This window comes from Piliocolobus tephrosceles, chromosome 14 (genome assembly GCF_002776525.5).
Source record: "Piliocolobus tephrosceles isolate RC106 chromosome 14, ASM277652v3, whole genome shotgun sequence".
Lineage (NCBI taxonomy): Eukaryota > Metazoa > Chordata > Mammalia > Primates > Cercopithecidae > Piliocolobus > Piliocolobus tephrosceles.
Window position 1 is genome coordinate 30,079,604 of NC_045447.1, and position 17,858 is coordinate 30,097,461.

The 17,858-nt window shown below is 40.8% G+C and overlaps 2 protein-coding genes across 4 annotated transcripts in view; one reads left to right on the forward strand and one right to left on the reverse strand.

Moving 5' to 3' along the window:
• Positions 1-1,339: 1,339 nt before the first annotated feature.
• ABITRAM (actin binding transcription modulator) lies at positions 1,340-8,034 on the reverse strand. Of its 2 annotated transcripts, none has more exons than XM_023202214.2 (6): positions 7,670-8,034; positions 6,533-6,584; positions 5,781-5,910; positions 2,993-3,069; positions 2,826-2,895; positions 1,340-2,736 (listed from the first exon to the last, which is right to left on the reverse strand). In XM_023202214.2, exons 1-6 carry the CDS (start codon positions 7,746-7,748, stop codon positions 2,602-2,604), a joined length of 543 nt encoding a protein of 180 aa, XP_023057982.1. In that variant the 5' UTR covers positions 7,749-8,034; the 3' UTR covers positions 1,340-2,601. The 2 variants fall into 2 exon arrangements, with proteins under 2 accessions (XP_023057982.1, XP_023057988.1); XM_023202220.1 differs by lacking the exon at positions 7,670-8,034 and adding an exon at positions 7,393-7,607.
• The window catches only part of ELP1 (elongator complex protein 1), a 65,305-nt gene continuing 55,313 nt past the window's right edge, over positions 7,867-17,858 (forward strand). The window contains exons 1-5 of one of the 2 annotated variants that reach the window (XM_023202187.3): positions 7,867-8,307; positions 11,301-11,505; positions 12,646-12,798; positions 15,741-15,822; positions 16,577-16,657. In XM_023202187.3, coding sequence (XP_023057955.1) covers positions 11,356-11,505; positions 12,646-12,798; positions 15,741-15,822; positions 16,577-16,657 — 466 coding nt within the window. In that variant the 5' untranslated portion in view covers positions 7,867-8,307; positions 11,301-11,355. The remainder of the gene's footprint in view (positions 8,308-11,300; positions 11,506-12,645; positions 12,799-15,740; positions 15,823-16,576; positions 16,658-17,858) is intronic. The other variant, XM_023202191.3, reaches the window with a different exon arrangement.

The following is a 17,858-nucleotide window of genomic DNA, read 5'->3' on the forward strand; positions in this document are numbered from 1 at the left end:
ATGCGAGCAGCAAGTTTGTTCCCTAATAAGCATTTTAAACAGCAAGGGTGGGTCTGCTGTGCTGTGTATGTCCCTCTCCCACTCCCAAAAGCAAGGTAATGGAACTCCACAGAATCCTGGAACAACTCCTGGAGAATATGAGATGGGTTTTTGGTTGTAGTTCTAGCATAACTGACTGAATATTAGCTGGGATTCTAAGCCTATCTTTTAGGCTTAAAAGATATTTTGAACTTTCTCAGTATTGATTGATGGAATGGAAGATAAAGACAGAATAAGGAAGCCAAGAGGCTATCTAAATTCTGAACATCATACTACATATATATATATGTGTGTGTGTGTGTATATATATATATATGGCTTTGAAATGTTCACTATAAAACAAAAAACACCATTGTTTAGTTTTTTCAATTTAGGAGTTTAAAGCTTTTCTTGTTTTGTGGGTGGGGTCATGATTGAAGGATCTGTTTTACAGGATTTCTCCTTATAATACATTATGGCCAACTTTGTGGTGGACTCCAGTCACAGTATTTGTATCTTAATGCTTTGACATTCATTTTGAAATCTAACAGGGCATGTCAGTTACCAAATGGCAGTAGATAATATAAGCTCATCTGATGATCTTTATCTGGGTAAGCCACCACAATCAGTATTCACAAAAGATCTGGAAGAACCACAGTACTGTCAACTGACCACAGCTAGTCAATATTTTATTGAGGAAAATTTTCACTGTAGTCCTTCGGGAGAAAATGTGATGCACTTAGCTCTGTTAATAACCTTTGTAAAATCGTTCCTTAAACAGTCAAAATCATTAAGCATGATTTTTATTCTCTGAAACCAAAGTATTACTTTAAATTACAATAGAAATAATGGGAGAATGATGTGAGGTAATGTTATATGTAAAATGCTATACACAATTCTTTTACTATGTTTAGTGTCTTTGTTTTATGAAGCCTTGAAGAGTCATTGTGCTATTTAAAGTGAGGATCTGCTGGTTTGTTTATATTTCAGCTAATAGCACCATCATGGAGGTGTTTATCCACTTACTACACATATCATGTCTGGGGGTTGTATTTAGGGGGGCAGTTATCCTGGCACTCAGATTGTAAGTTTTTCCTGTGAACCAAAATGTTAAGTTTTATTTACAAAATAATACTTACTTTGTAAATCATTAAAACTTAAAAATCCCAACCCCCACTTGTACTTTCATCAGATAATATTTTTGCATACCTGAAAAAATAATATTCTCTAATGAAAGAGCAAGTGGAGCTTGGGAAGGGGTAACTTACAACTTCAACAGCATAAAAGGATAGATAACTAATGGAATTTATATATCGAATGATTTCTTCCGTATAAAAGTATATTTTATTTAAAAACAGGGATATTGAAATGTTTATAGTCCTTATAGAAAAATAACATGTTTTATAGTCCTTTTATTTGAAGTTCAGTGTAAATCACTCTTAAACTATAAATTCATAGTTGTTGGAGGTTTTTTAAGTTTAAATGATGTGAAAGCATTTGTTCCATTCAAAGGCCTCTATGCCTTTGAATGACATATTCTCAGTAACTTCTTTGCCGGTAACTGGAGATTGTGAGACTGAGCGACTATAATGTGCATATTTCAAGAATTCTCTTCCCACTGCATTATAACACATTTCCTAGGAAAGCCTTTGTATTTTTCATAGCCTTTTCACATATCCCTCATTTAAGAAGTCACAGTGTTGCAGTTTTACTTTATTTCAGAGGTGAAAGCCATCTTGTTGGCATAAGCGGGGACCGAAGATACAATATATTCTCCACTCTGGCCTTCCCTACAACCTAAAAGGGAGAGGAGTTGAGGCAGGTGGGTTAGGACTAGGCATTTTGGTAGGCACATTATAGGAGACTGGGTAAGAAGGGTGGGTTAGGTTTTTTTAAACTTCAAACTGTTAGGAAAATGAGGCAAAAGCAATAACCATACCATATGTTCAAACAGAAGTAGGTTAAAATGTAGTAGTTATCCCTTGGTTTACATAGGGGATTGGTTCCAGGACCTTCCACATATACCCAAATCCATACATGAGTACTCAAGTCCTGCAGCTGGCCCTTCGGAACTGAGTATATGAACCTGCTCTATAAGTGGGTTTCATGTTTGGTTAATGATTTAGTTTTGATTCGTTGATAGTTGAAAACAGTGCGTGCATAAGTGGACCCTCGCAGTTCAAACCCATGTTGTTCAAGGGTCAAAAGCATTTACTTTTGGATTATGGGATGATGGGTAAATTATTTTTACTTGGCTACTTAAAAATTTTCTGTATTTTCTAAATTTTCTTCAAAGAGCTTTGTTTTTAATCAGAAAAACATCCCTTGCATGCCAGTTGTTAGAGAGATGCAAGAGAACAGGGTGAGTACATGGGCAGGCCAGATCTGGCAGGCTGTAGACAAATGGGAACCAAGGCTCATTATGCAAGACAGAGAGGGAAAACTAAGTGAAGCACTAGGCCTCCCCTGCATATGGCTGGCTGTTAGGTATGCTTTACATATACTGGTTCTTCTGCTTTAGTACCCTGATGGTTTAGGCCAGGTAACAAGAATCCTGCTTCGCTTTTTATTCCATGTCAATCCTCATGACGTAGTTGTGGCATTAATGCGTTTCACTATGACTTCTTCATATTGTTTTTGTGTCAGTAACCCTTCTGTTATGCTTTTACTTTCTTCAAATTTGGGTAACACAACTGCAATGTAGCCTTCAGTGGATGGCTGGAAAGGAAAGAACATTTAGTACTGTCAAATGATGAAAAAAATCCAATAAAAGGTATGCAGATGAGATCATACTTTTTCTCTTTTACCTTTTCTTGGAGAATAGATGGCTTATGGAGAATGTTTTCATTCACTTCCATCAAACGTCCTCTAACACAACTAGTTAAAAAATTAAAGATTTCAGCGTGTTTACTTAGTAAAAAAAAAAAAATTCCCTCCCTTTGGTCTCCTAAATGGTGGCTAAAAAGTTACTCACCTAGATACAGTATATTCTTCACCATCTGAGCAGTAAATCTTACAGAGAGGTGCAAGCTCTGTTAGAAACTGTGCCCCCTGTGTAATAAGACGGAAGAAGTGATCAATTGATGGACATTTCCACTTTCCTTTGAGAAACAGCCCTTAGGTGTATAACAGGATGTATTCCTGGAACTGGTGTTTTAAATCAATTACCTCATTATATAAAAACCATTCATTAATTTCAAAACCTATATGAATATAAGTACTTACTGTGTGCCAGGTGCCATCCCAGGCTCTAGGGAAAAAAGCTAATATACATGATAAATGGGAATTTAATTACAGACTACTAATATATTTTATCAACTATAAACAAGAAAACTACATATAACCAGGCATAAAGATTTCAAAAGTGTGGGAAAATCCATCAAGAAATAATATAAAATTCAATGTGACATAGTATGACAGCAATATTTTATAAAGTTAGTTTAAGACTTCTACCTCATTTTAATATTATAACTTAATAGATAAAAGAACTTATTTACCAGGGTCAATCACTAAGACTTTTTGAAGAAGGGATATTGTTCTTTTTTTTCCCCCTCTCTTTTTAAATCCCTAGTGTGTTAGTAAGGGATATTTTTTCTAATTAAGAAAAACAAAAACAAAAACATGCACTTTGAGGAAAATGTGGAAAACAAAAGTTTTAAGTAGCAAAATAAAAATAATTGACCCATGAGTCAATACTACATTTTGATGTGTATGTGTTTGAATGTTATGGTATGGTTACTGTTTCATGTACTCCACTAGATGAACATACCTGGGGAGGCTCTCACAAGTATCTACAGGGAGGCTCATGAGAGCCAATGCAGGCATGTTTCACGTGTTGCCCTCTTTTCGCCCATGAATTTTTCCTGTAGTGGACATCGGCATTTCAGGTTAAGACGCTATTTTTTATGACCCCTTTATTTACCACTCAAAACATTTTTAGATGGCATTCAGATATTACTGTATTGGCTTCACTCCTCTGCATGTGGGTTCTTCATTTTAAAGTACTAGTCATTGTGACTCTCTGCTTCTGAAAGGAAGGGGAAGGCTTGTGTCAAAAGAGCAGACACAAAAGAGCTAGGTTCGTGCCAAAAGAGCAGAAGTATTTTGATGCCTTTTTATCACCTCCTTTGGCAGAATGATTGGCAGTTCTGAGATCCAATGAACACTTACCTGTAGTGGGTTCAATATGCAGGTCCTTCTATGTTCTTCACTTGTAACAAGAGTGTTACTTATTTTTTATTTTTATTTTTTTGAGACAGGGTCTTTTTCTGTCATGCAGGCTGGAGTGCAGTGGTGTCATCATGGCTCACTGCAGCCTTGATTCCTGTGCTCAAGCAATCTTCCTACCTCAGCCTCCTAGGTAACTGGGACTATAGGCACATGCCACCATGCCCGGCTAATTTTTTTTTTTTTTTTTTGGTAGAAATGAGGTCTTGTTATGTTGCCTAGGTTTGTCACAAATTCCTGGCCTCAAGTGATTCTCCCACCTCGGCTTCCCAATAGGCATGAGCAACTGTACCTGCCTTAAGTGTTACTATTTTGGACAGAGATTTATCATTGAAACTTCGGAAGTCTTAAGTGTTATTGTAACTTGTAGACTATCTTTTAAGAAAGGTGCATGCTTTTCTAAGTCCACTGGTTTCTTGAATGAGGAAAAATCAATAACTGTAAGGCACATTATTAGGGGACTTCAGGCCTACAAAGGGGGGTTTGAATAGGGGTCTCCTAGAATAGTGAGAGCAATTAGCAGAAACTCTTAGTATGAACTCAGTAAATGAAGGACGTAAATCATCCACAGAAACTTTCCCAACAAGTGGGTTTGTAAAGACATTTTAATATGTCACTAAATTCTCCTTGGTATGATACTCTTTTAATCATCTATCCATTTTGCCTAGAGTTACAGAGGGTAGAGCTAGCATTCTGTATAACCAAGTGTTGTGTGCAGGTACGGGGGTGGGTAGATGTGTATTACATTGACAATGCTTTAGGAATGGAAAAATGTAATTTTTTTCTCATATTCATTTTTTTTTTTTTTTTTTTTGAGACGGAGTCTTGCTCTGCCACTCAGGCTGAAGTGCAGTGGCGCGATCTCAGCTTACTGCAACCTCTGCCTCCCAGGTTCAAGCCATTCTCCTGCCTCAGCCACCTGAGTGGCTGGGATTACAGGTGCCCACTACGACGCCTGACTAATTTTTGTATTTTTATAGAGATGGGGTTTCACCACATTGGCCAGGCTGGTCTTGAACTCCTGACCTCATGATCCACCCACCTCGGTCTCCCAAAGTGCTGGGATTACAGGCATGAGCCATTCTGACTGGCCCATGTTTTTTTTTTTTTTTCTTACTCCCTTGGGAATTTTTTTTCTGTTTAATTTACATGTGGAAATATACGGTAAAGAAGAGTTGGTCACCTAAATTTTACAGAACTCGAGATACTAGTTTAATACAACTAGAAGGGACAAAATATCTTGTTACATTGCTATTAGAGTTCTCCTTTCAAAGGCCTGCCTTCCCCCTCCCCCATCCTGGGCATTGTAGGGATAGTAGCACAGAACCTAATAAAACAGATACTACACCTCCTGAGATACCTAATTTTTGGGAGTCTGAGAATTTCTTTAGGTGAAAGTATACTTAAAATCAGCACCTCAAACTGCTAGAGAAGTGTGCTAAGCATATGCTACTGGATTCTAAGGTTCATTGGATCTATTATTACCATGAATATAGAGGATGTAAGTATATAATCACAGAATTACAGGAACATACCCGCTTAAATTTCCCAGAGACCTTGTTCTGAAGTCTGCTACAGTTGGTACTGATCTGATAGGAAATGCTTTTAATTGTTTTTCCACTTTGAAGAACTGGATGAGATTCGGCCAATGTGATGACACATATTCTACAAGGAGAAAAAATTGATCCTGTGTGATTGCTTGGAATAATTTTTCCTCCCATAATTCTTATTGGAACAAGAATGTATGAACTGATATTTGTTTAGTCAAACTATCATCTTCCCCCTTTTTTCTATGGCTACTGTTGGGGCATAACTGTAGAAAGGAGAATACAATAATAAAAGAGAAAACAAGATTGAATTTCTTTCCCAGGAAAGGGAAGAGTACCAGAGGTCTTTAGGTAGGTTGCATTGGAGTAGAAGACAAAAAAATAAGGCATGCCTGTGTATACAAGATACCATGTATGTCTCTACCGTAGCCCTTTCTGTGGGCTCTTAACAGTTCAGTAGTTGGGCACAGACTGGCCACTTCAGGTAGTAGCTGATGATGTGGTCCTCCATTTGGGTGTTTGAGTAATCAAATTTATTTGTTCAGAGTGGCCAGGCACTGGAATACTCATTCTTGCCAAACAAACTCCTATAATAATACCATTTCAACACAGCAGAAGATAATTAATGCATGTTTGTTTAGTGAGCATTTGTTCAATCCAAGACTACAAGACCATACCAGGCTACAATACCAGAAAAAAAAAAAAAGGTTTTCATAATTTAAAATTCCCAATTTGCTTACCGGTTAGAGTGCTGTAGTATACAGTGGTCCTCACAAAATTTTCCTTTGACATCTAGAAGAATAAATGAGTCTGTTGGTGGCTGAAATCAATACTTACTACCACTACGTGGTACTTTCTTTGGGTCATAGAGATAGTTAATAATGAAGATTCGACACACACATGCTGCATGCTGGTCACTGCTATCCCTACATTACTCAAAAAGACATACCCAAAGGCTTCCTGGAAAGTATTTAAAGAGATCTGGCCCAGACAGAATAATTTATTCAACATTAAGGTAATTAACTCCTTGCTCCATCTTACTTTACACTCACTTCAAAATGAGTACACACAGTATTTTTACCATGAAAATGCAATTAGCATCCCATTCTTTATGATATATATTTTTTGTTGGTGGTTTCCAGGACTGTTCTGATGTTGGTGCAAGTCCGACATTCTGGGAAACCCCTCAGTCATGGGTCAACTAGGACAGGTTGGTCACCCTATGTTTGACCAACAGAAAATATGCTACAATATATATATTTTTAACTGAGTATAACCATTATCACTGAATGAAAGGAAGAAAGGAGAGTCCCAAACGATGCTCCCGCCACTGGTACTGCTTACACAAAACAGTACAAAAATAATACCTACTTCTAAGTGGCAGATGAACAATACCGGTGGCGTCTCCTTAAGTAAATGTGTAATCCTGCTTTCTAAATGTCTCTAATCTAACCCACCCTCTTCTCGCCAGCCCTACTGTCTCTACCTTGGTTTCGATCTGATCATTTACATAATTTTATGTATCTCTACTCCCTGTGAGAGTGAGCCCCTCAATCCCTCCAGGCACTTCAGGACTGTGGCAACCTAGCCCTGCGCCTACCTCCGGGGCCTCCGTTTAGAGTACTCATCTTCCCGCGAGCAACACCCTAGAGCTCGCACTGCAATCGCCGGTCCCAGAATACGCCCTGAAGTATTTCAGGCCACCAGGTCTTTGCAAATGCCACTACCTGGGCCTAGACGGAACACGGAAGTCCATCTCCTTCTGACGTGGGGAGGGAGCGCCAGGGAGAGCGCGCGTGGCTTACAATCTGTCAACGTAGTCTCCACAGCATTAGGCCAATGCGGCCAAGGAGGGATCAACATCACTCTGCACTTACCCGGTTTGTACCAGCGAGTGAAGTATCGATCCACGAGCGAAGGCACCACCGGCTCCGCTGTTTCGGGCTCGGTAGCCATGGCGACCTCCGGCGCCGCCACCCCTCCCTCCCGAACCCCAGGCGCTTCCTCCGCGCAGCCCGGACTGGGCGTGCTCTTCCGGCGCGCAGCCCGAGTCGTGCGCACGCGCGCTCCTCCCAGCTCCGCAGGTTCCGCCCCTCCATTACTGTGCTTTGGGGTTCGACATCAAAACATAATCAAATACAAAAGTGTGGGCAGATGGGCAAGAGGGCAGAGGGACAGGGGACGGGGCCAATGTAGCTCCTCTACCTCTACGGTGCCAGGGCTACAAAGAAGGCCGGTCCCCGTAAGTGACCAGGGAAGCGGGCCCGGCCGCGCACCCTCCGCTGGATGACGTCACCCCGCGCCGCACTCCGCAGGCCGGGCCCGCCTAGTTGACGCGACCATTGCGCAGCTGGCCTCTGCCGTGCTTCAGCGCACCCCTGGAGGCCTAGTGCGCTCGGTGAGAGAGCGGAACCTAGGACAGAGACGCGTGCGCAATTTGGGGCGGACTCTGGGTACCCGGCTGCGCGTGGCTGGGGAGGCGAGGCCGGATGCACCTCTGTTTGGGGGTCTTCAGGTAAGCGATCCATCCAGGGCAGGGGCACGGGAGTGGACCCCTCCGCCGGCAGTGTCCGGGTGAAAGAGACCCGGAGGCTCCTCTGCCTGCTGCGGGCCGGGGACTGGAGTGCGGGCTGCACCACTTCTTTCCTAGAGCCTTAAATTCTTTTTGCAGTTTTGCCACCTGCTCCATCGGGGGCGCTGGGAGGCGCGACAGCCCAGGGATGCCTGCTGCACCTCCTGCCAGACTTAACCCAGCCTCTTGATTGCTTGCAGGGGGTTGATAATAACGCTGAAAGCGAGAGCATTAATTCACGATGGAAGGCGGCGGTTAACAGAGGCTCGGGTGCTGCGGTGCGGGTCCTTTCTTGCGTCTGAGACTTCTTCGTGGGGGTGGTGTCCTCTGTGCTTCTCCATCTAACGTGGTGTTTTAACGTGGCTTTCTTTCCCGTTAACGATGATCTCCGTGGAGACCGTGGCTGCCTGAGTAATCTTCAGATCCCAGCACTTAGCAAGTGCCCAGTCGGTGTTGGATGTAGGCCACAGACAGGATCGTAAAGAATTCAACTGTATATTGACAGCCACAGCCACGGCGCTAACCAATGAATAGATCAATATGAAGAGTAAGCAGAAAGACAGCAAAGACAGTTTTCCAACTCGGGGACATAGCGTAGAAATGGCCTGTCCCGAAATAGTGGGAACTGTCATTTGGGGGAAGAATAGCAACTTCTTTGCTTTCCAGGTCGCATTTGATGTGCATGTGAGACATGCTTGTGATTCTATCAGGAGGTTGGAAATGTGGGTTTAGTGGTCAATTTGGGCTAATTCAGTCAGGGCTAGGCATTTAGGCCTAATCAGCGTATTCGTGATCTGCCTGGTACATGTAATCATGCATATGATGTCTAGCCAAGAGGTGGATAGTTGAAGGGACAAGGGAAGAAAATGAAGGAATTGTCAGAAAATTTAAGAGAGAATTCACTATTGACCTTTGGTGTGGAGGAATCTTTAGCACATTTAAGGACTGAGAAAAGTTTGAATCAGTGGAGGCAGGAAGTTTGGAGGTTGCAGATGTCAGAGAAAGAGTATCAATAGGCCTAGGTCCTGTGGCTATATGGAGGATATTCTTTTCCTACCCTGGAAAGAACTGGACAGAAGTCTTCCTTTAAGAAGATAAGGGAATAAGGCTGATGGGTGTCAAATTTCAGAGAAACTAGTTTTGAGGCGTTTTTGTGATGTTTAAAGATGAAAAACGTGGCCAGGCATGGTGGCTCACGCCTGTAATCCCAGCACTTTGGGAGGCAGAGGCGAGTGGATCACTTAAGGTCAGGAGTTCAAGAACAACCTGGCCAACATGGTGAAACCCTGTCTCTACCAAAATTACAAAAATTAGCCAGGCATGGTGCCGGGTGCCTGAAATCCCAGCTACTTGGGAGGCTGAGGCAGGAGAATCGCTTGAACCCGGGAGGCAGAGGTTGCGGTGAGCTGAGATCGCGGTCATTGCACTCCAGCCTGGGCAATAAGAGCGAAACTCTGTCTCAAAAAAAAAAAAAAAAAAAAAAAAAACCTGCATGATATGTTAGAGGTTTCAAGTAATTTCTAGAAGTTCTTGAATATAATTGTCACCAAAAGTTACTAAAATCGTCTGCCCTGATTTCCTCACTTCCATCATATATAAACTTACCTTCCTCTTATCCCACATTATATATTATATAATTCCTATTATACATGACATTATCTTCTCTGTACTATTAGGATTGATTCATCTTTATTCTTTCTGTGTCATACATATGTGGGGTGCCAAGATGAGAGAATTCTTCTTGGATTAAAGTGACAATGAGGCCAGTATGGTCCTTGTAATTGCTACCCCTAACATAACTTAGGGACTTACAATCATAAGCCTTAAAGGGATCTGAATATAAATAACTAACACGGTAACTTTTTTTTTTCCCTACTTAGGTAATGTTATGCATTTAAGCAAGTCTGATTTTGCCAGACCAAAGTAGACGTTCTGTTTAGCACTCTTTTCTCACGTTTTCTATTGTCCTGGGACAAGCCTGGCCAGAAGAACAAAGTTACTGGAAGTAGTTATGTCAGGTCATCAAGGTCCTTGAAATGTTGTTCATCATTTTCAAGTAAATTGTTGTCATGTCCCAGTGTTTTATCTTCTCCTTTAGAACAATAAATGCTTTTCTATCTTTGACTTCATTTTTTTTTAATGAATGTATAAAGCCAGTTTATAAATGAATAGACCTGGTGAATATTAAAGTTGTTTCAGATTCTCTTCAACTGCTAGCATATAAACATGGATTTTCAAATAGTGCTAATCAGTGGGATACCCTTTTGTTTTTCCTTATGATTTCATAAAGATATCCTAACATGTAAAAATAAAACATTTCCCCATTCGTTTGTTCTTTCAACTTTCCCAAAGGAATAACTGATACTACATCTTTTTTTTTTTTTGAGATGGAGTCTTGCTCTGTCGCCCAGGCTGGAGTGCAGTGGCCAGACCTCAGCTCACTGCAAGCTCCGCCTCCCGGGTTTACACCATTCTCCTGCCTCAGCCTCCCGAGTAGCTGGGACTACAGGCGCCTGCCACCTCGCCCGGCTAGTTTTTTGTATTTTTTAGTAGAGACGGGGTTTCACCGTGTTAGCCAGGATGGTCTCGATCTCCTGACCTCGTGATCCGCCCGCCTCGGCCTCCCAAAGTGCTGGGATTACAGGCTTGAGCCACCGCACCCGGCATATTACATCTTTTTTGAAGAAAGCATTCTAAAGTTGAGAATCTTGCCTCTCTGCGAACATAAAATAGGTTTCAGAATTCCTAATTTGTAGACCATAACTGTATAGAGTGGGTCAGGTTGCTGCTATAATCCACACATGGGTGTGTACTCAGAGAGGTAAGTTTTTTCTTTTCTTGGCTATTCTGATTCTAACTACCACTTCTTCACCCCCTGAATCATTTCACTTAAATATGGTCATTTATCACTATTAAGCTATTTCTTTCTCTCTCAGGGATTAATGGTTCATCAAGGGATAGTTGTATTTGTCTCGTGGGAATCACTTCATCATGCGAAATCTGAAATTATTTCGGACCCTGGAGTTCAGGGATATTCAAGGTCCAGGGAAACCTCAGTGCTTCTCTCTCCGAACTGAACAGGGGACAGTGCTCATTGGTTCAGAACATGGACTGATAGAAGTAGACCCTGTCTCAAGAGAAGTAAGTTACTGATGGAGAATGCTAGCAGATTGATATGTCCCTTGATTTGTCTTCTTCCAAATTTCTTTCCCCACGTAGTCTTTCTTTACATCGTACTGAATTTATATCCTCCCAAATGAACATCTTTTGCTTCATATATGTGCCATGTTAGACATAGCTTAAATAGTAACCCTTCTTTAACTCTGCTACTGTTGTAACCTAAGTCAGTAAAACTCTGACTTTACTTTTTGAGTGGGTTCCCTACTTTTTACCCTTTTTGTCATGCAAATTCTGTTTATAAGAGTGGTTCTTAATTGGGAATGAACACGAAAGTTGCCTGTGGAGCTTTCTAAAAGTTTGAGCCCACATCTCATGTCAACTAAATCAGAATCTTTAGTGTTGGCTCCTAACTGTATGTGCTTTAAAAACCTCTGTGGGTTGGTTTTCATGTGGTCCCTTGATTTTATTCTTCTACTAATACATTTTAGGCAGTTACATCCTTTGGTGCCTTTTCCTCGTACTGTAGCAATCTTAGAAAAATATAGTTATTAGCATCATGTTTTATTGGGCATTTTTAAAGAGACCAGACTTACTGTTTTTGTTTTTGTCTTTGTTTGGCAAGAAGGTCATATTACGTATTTTTCTTGTTAAAGATGACAGAGTAGTGATATTTCTTAAATGAAAGTTTGGGTTTTCATCTGGAAAAAACATTCTTGAAAGCTTTTATATAATTAAAGAAGCATTAGGCCGGGCGTGGTGGCTTACGCCTGTAATCCCAGCACTTTGGGAGGCCGAAGCAGGCGGATCACGAGGTCAGGAGATAGAGACCATCCTGGCTAACATGGCGAAATCCCGTCTGTACTAAAAATACAAAAAATTAGCCGGGCGTGGTGGTGGGCGCCTGTAGTCCCAGCTACTCCGGAGGCTGAGGCAGGAGAATGGCGTGAACCCGGGAGGCAGAGCTTGCAGTGAGCTGAGATTGCACCACTGCACTCCAGCCTGGGCGACAGAGTGAGACTCCATCTCAAATAAATAAATTAAATAAATAAAATTAAAAAATAAAAATAAAAGCATTAAAAAGTATTTTATTTCTGGAAATGTTATCAATTATTCTTGAAAGTAGACTGGGTTAATTTGCTTATGTGTTTACTTTGGTGAAAGGTGAAAAATGAAGTTTCTTTGGTGGCAGAAGGCTTTCTCCCAGAGGATGGAAGTGGCCGCATTGTTGGTGTTCAGGACTTGCTGGATCAGGAGTCTGTGTGTGTGGCCACAGCCTCTGGAGATGTCATAGTCTTTAGTCTCAGCACACAACAGGTAAGTGGAAGAGTCCAGTGAGTGGGGAGTCTCAAGCGTCCTCAAATAGGTTACTTGTTTTCAAATCAGTTGCCATAATATTTAAGCTTTTGCAAATTAGTATTTGCATTATGTATTTCTTTATTTAAAAAATTGTTAACATGGCTTTAGCTGTATTTTAAGATTCTTCTAAAACTCAGTTTTGTCTGCTGCATCTTTTAATCAGAATAATCAGAACATTCCAAATGAGAATATATATTTTTTAAAGTTAAAACTGGCTATTCTTGTGTGGTGTAGATCACCTCTTAACAGACCCTCATCCTGAGTTGCAACCTTTGTTTCTCAATTTAGGAAGTCTTTGAATGTTTATCTGACATAGATTTTCTGTTATGAATGTTGATTGGCTAACTTTAGAGTCCCTGAACTCTAGGCACTAAAGTAATACATTATCATTACCTGCGTATTTGATGACTGCCAGGAGAGCTAGACTTCAAGCAATTGCTGCTTTCTCTACTCTAGTGTGTAGTTGAATTTCAAATTTCTATCCTCACCTTCTTAACAGCAAGGGTTTCAAATTACACTTGCCTGATTCTTTAAATCTTCTTTGATTACTTCACTAGTTGTGATCTCCTTAACATTGATTATGTCACAGAAGTTAGAGTATTACTAATAGTAGGATAATAATAACAGCTTATATTTATTAACTGTTTACCATGTGCCTGGCACTTTTTAAAGTGCTTTTCATGCAAATTTATTTAATCTTCACTATGACCTTATGTCGTAGATTGTTGTTTCCCATTCTTCAGAAGAGGCAGTTAAGGCACAGAATGCTTAAGTGATTAGACCGGGGTCACACAGTAATCAATGGAGTTTGACCCTAGCAGTCTAAATCTGGTACCTTTGCTCTTAACCATTCCATTTAGTACAATCGTAAACCTTACTCTCAGTTCATGGTGGGAAATATCAAACCTGTCATGCCCAGCTTAATTGGTTTTTCTCATATTTAAATGATAGATGCTTTTACTTTCAAAACATTTTGTAGCATTGTTTCCTGGTTACTGAGCTCTTCCAGTCTATTTATCTTCATTTAATGGTGCTACCCTTTAAATGAAGGTAAAGGGTGGCTTCTCAATTGTCTGGAAGGTAGAGCCCATGTTCCTTATTGTGCCTTATAAGCCCTTTCACTATCTGTTCCCCACACTCCTTTTTAGCCCCATCCCCCATTGTTCCCATGTGTGTGTATACCTTATGTTTTAGTTGCAGCTGATTTTTTTTTTTTTTTTTTTGAGACGGAGTCTCGCTCTGTCTCCCGGGCTGGAGTGCAGTGGCCGGATCTCAGCTCACTGCAAGCTCCGCCTCCCGGGTTTACGCCATTCTCCTGGCTCAGCCTCCCCAGTAGCTGGGACTACAGGCACCCGCCACCTCGCCCGGCTAGGTTTTTTTTTGTATTTTTTAGTAGAGACGAGGTTTCACCGTGTTAGCCAGGATGGTCTTGATCTCCTGACCTCGTGATCCGCCCGTCTCGGCCTCCCAAAGCGCTGGGATTACAGGCTTGAGCCACCGCGCCCGGCCCTAGTTGCAGCTGATTTTTAACTGCTCTTTTTTTCTGGCTTTGTGCCTCTACACTGTGTTTTCTTCCTGGTCTCTCGTTCCTGTCCTTATTACCACTCTTTGAAACACGTCAGAAAAACTTTTTGTGCACTCTGGGCCACTTGTCATTCCCTGTGCTGAGACGCACTTTGCTTTCCAGAGATCTTGGTCATTGCTGTCATCTTCTGTAGAGTCATCTTTTATCTCTCTCATGAGACAGCTCTGGGAAGAAAGAGATTCATTTCTAATCCCTGTGCCCAATAACAGGTCTATTCTCTTGATATCCATTACTGAAGAAATGTTTGTTGAATAAGTTCTAGTTTTAATTTTTTAATTTAAATTTTTAATATTTTTTTGTTTTTTTGAGACAGAGTCTCGCTCTGTCGCCCAGGCTGGAGTGCAGTGGCCAGATCTCAGCTCACTGCAAGCTCCGCCTCCCGGGTTCACGCCATTCTCCTGCCTCAGCCTCCCGAGTAGCTGGGACCACAGGCGCCTGCCACCTCGCCCGGCTAGTTTTTTGTATTTTTTAGTAGAGACGGGGTTTCACCGGGTTAGCCAAGATGGTCTCGATCTCCTGACCTCGTGATCCGCCCGTCTCGGCCTCCCAAAGTGCTGGGATTACAGGCTTGAGCCACCGCGCCCGGCCAATTTTTAATTTTTATGGGTACATAGTAAGTACATATATTTATGGGCTATATGAGATGCTCTGATACAAGCATGCAGTGCAAAATAACCACATCATGGAGAATGGGATATCCATCCCATCAAGCGTTTAATCCTTTGTGTTACAAACAATCCAATTACAGTCTTTTAGTTATTTTAAAATGTGCAATTACTATTGACTATAGTTACCTTGTTGTGCTATCAAATAACAGGTCTTATTTATTCTATTTTTTTTTGTACCTATTAACTATTCCAACTTCCCTCAGCCGCCTCACTACCCTTCCCAGCCTCTGGTAACCATCCTTCTATTCTCTGTGTCCATGAGTTCAATTATTTTGATTTTTAGATCCCACAAATAAATGAGAACATATGATGTTTGTCTTTTTGTGCCTGGTTTATTCCGCTTAATGTGATCACCTCCAGTTCCATCCATGTTGTTGCAGATGACAGGATCTTATTCTTTTGTTATGGCTGAGTAGTACTCCACTGTGTATAGTACCACAATTTCTTTTTCCAGTCATCTGTTGATGGACACAGGTTGCTTCCAAATCTTAGCTGTTGTGAACAGAGCTGCAACAAACATGAGAGTGCAGATATCTCTTTCATATACTAATGTTCTTTTTGTTTTTTTAATTGTTTTGATTAAAGTTGCAGCAATTTTTACTAAGACGCTAGTGTTTTGAGTCTCTCTTCAATTTTCTCTGTCTCAGCTGGAGTGTGTTGGGAGTGTAGCCAGTGGTATCTCTGTCATGAGTTGGAGTCCTGACCAAGAGCTGGTGCTTCTTGCCACAGGTAAGCTTGTTATTGGTGGCTCACTCACTTTTCTAAAACATTACTCCAGGTGTCTTACAGGCTTCATCAGTTTTGGGCTGCTTGAATTTCAAAAAATTTATTTGAACCAGTCTAATACCAATAGTATACTGTAGAGTGAATTTATTTATTTATTTTTTAAATTTTTTTGGTGACTGAAGTTTTACCTCTTAGCTTATCATCATAAAAAGTTGTTTCATGTAACTTTTTCAGTTTTTGGGAGTAAGAAACAAAGTCATAAAACTTGGGGAGGCTGCTAAGTCCCCAGTTAGAGTTTAAAATGTCAGCGCTATATATATTTTAACTTATTCTAAGGGTTGCTGTATGAATACATTCTAAAAGCCCTTCTTGGGTTCTGTTGCTGTTTTTCCCCTTTAAGTCTCATCATTCCAGATGAGTTTAGTAAACAAGCTCCATTGATGACATATATATTTAGAGGTATCTTGGGGACAAGGAGTGTTGAAGTTAGTGGAGGAGGGCTTTGTGGACTTTGATGTTCAACTGTACACACATTAATAGTGATGCATAAGCACCAGGTGACTTATCTAGGCAAAGCTTTTTGGGTTTTTTTTTTTGGTATTTGTTGATTGTTTTTTTAAGTCAAAGCATTTTGGATGAATTCTCTCTGCTTTGTTCAGACTAACTCCAGCTCCTTAGCTTACAGTGCCATAGGTACTTACGGAATGGCAAATTTGTTATGTGGAAACAAAATCATTTTTGTTTGTGTTTCTCTAAGGTCAACAGACCCTGATTATGATGACAAAAGATTTTGAGCCAATCATGGAGCAGCAGATCCACCAGGATGATTTTGGTGAAAGTGAGTATAGGTTTGTTTGCAATATTTTGTGACCTACGTTTCTTCCCATTTTTGACCATTTCCTTGTACACTAATAGCCATGTCATTAGGCCAAAGAACTGTGAAGGTTAAACCCCCAGTTATTAAATGTCCATTAGCTCAATTCCTTCAGCCCATCCCAAATCTTAAAAGGCCTACTACTGGTGCCTCTCCAGGTCTGAGGGTTGGCTTTGTCAATAACCTGGAAAATATAAATCAATGTTTAAGGTCACTTAGATAGTTATTACCCAAACCCTGGAAAAGTCTTAGGCTGGGCCTTCAGTGAAAGGGACTGTACAAGCTAGAATAAAGGTAGTATTTCTGGGATACAGTTTTAGGGAGAAGAAAAGAAGAAAGATGGGACAGAAGGCTGGTTTTTGTTCCTACTGATTAATCCAATCTGCATTTCCATGGAAACAATCAGATTATTTTCTTGCCAAAATCTAGCCAAGGTCATCTGGGCATTAAGGCTATGGGAGTATTGAAGGGCAGTGGAGGAGAAGAGAGATGCTTATTAAGTATAAGCTTTGGCCATCTTGAAGTCATCAAATAACTGGCCTGATTGAAGAGGGATGGGGAAGAAGATATTCCAACTTCTGTTAAGGTCTAACTTCCTGCCTTCTTGTTCCATCAACTCTGAAAAATCATTTAGACAACTTCTACCCATTTGTTTACAAATAATGTATTGTAAATGTATTTGTAAAAAAAAAAAAATGTATGTATTATAAATAATGTATTTGTTCAGAAGTAATTTTGGAGGACTGGGCACAGTGGCTCATGCCTATAATCCCAGCACATTTGAAGGATGAGGCAGGAGGATTGCTTGAGCCCAGGAGTTTGATACTAGCCTGGACAACATAGGGAGACCTAGCATCTATAAAAAATTTAAAAATTAGCTGGACATGTTGGTATCAGCACAGTAATGACATGATGTACAGGTATTAGGGTAGCATAAGGGAAGGAAACCAGTAACTGGAGAGGGATGATTTCCCCGAGGAAGCTGACTTGAGCTGAGTCTCAGCTGAATTGGTGTTGGGTAGGTGAGGGATAAGGATGGGGAGTGGTCAGCTGAATTGGTGTTGAGTAGGTGAGGAATAAGGGTGGGGAACAGTCCAAGCAAGTGAATGTGTCCATTTCAAGGGAGGATTATTTCATAGAAACATTATAGATTACTCAGGGAACT

Coding starts and splice junctions, on each gene's coding strand:
- ABITRAM (XM_023202214.2), bottom strand. CDS start 7,748: ATGGCTACCGAGCCCGAAACAGCGGAGCCGGTGGTGCCTTCGCTCGTG. Junction 6,585..7,669: donor CACTCGCTGGTACAAACCGG/GTAAGTGCAGAG, acceptor TTATTCTTCTAG/ATGTCAAAGGAAAATTTTGT. Junction 3,070..5,780: donor TCTCTGGGAAATTTAAGCGG/GTATGTTCCTGT, acceptor CTTATTACACAG/GGGGCACAGTTTCTAACAGA.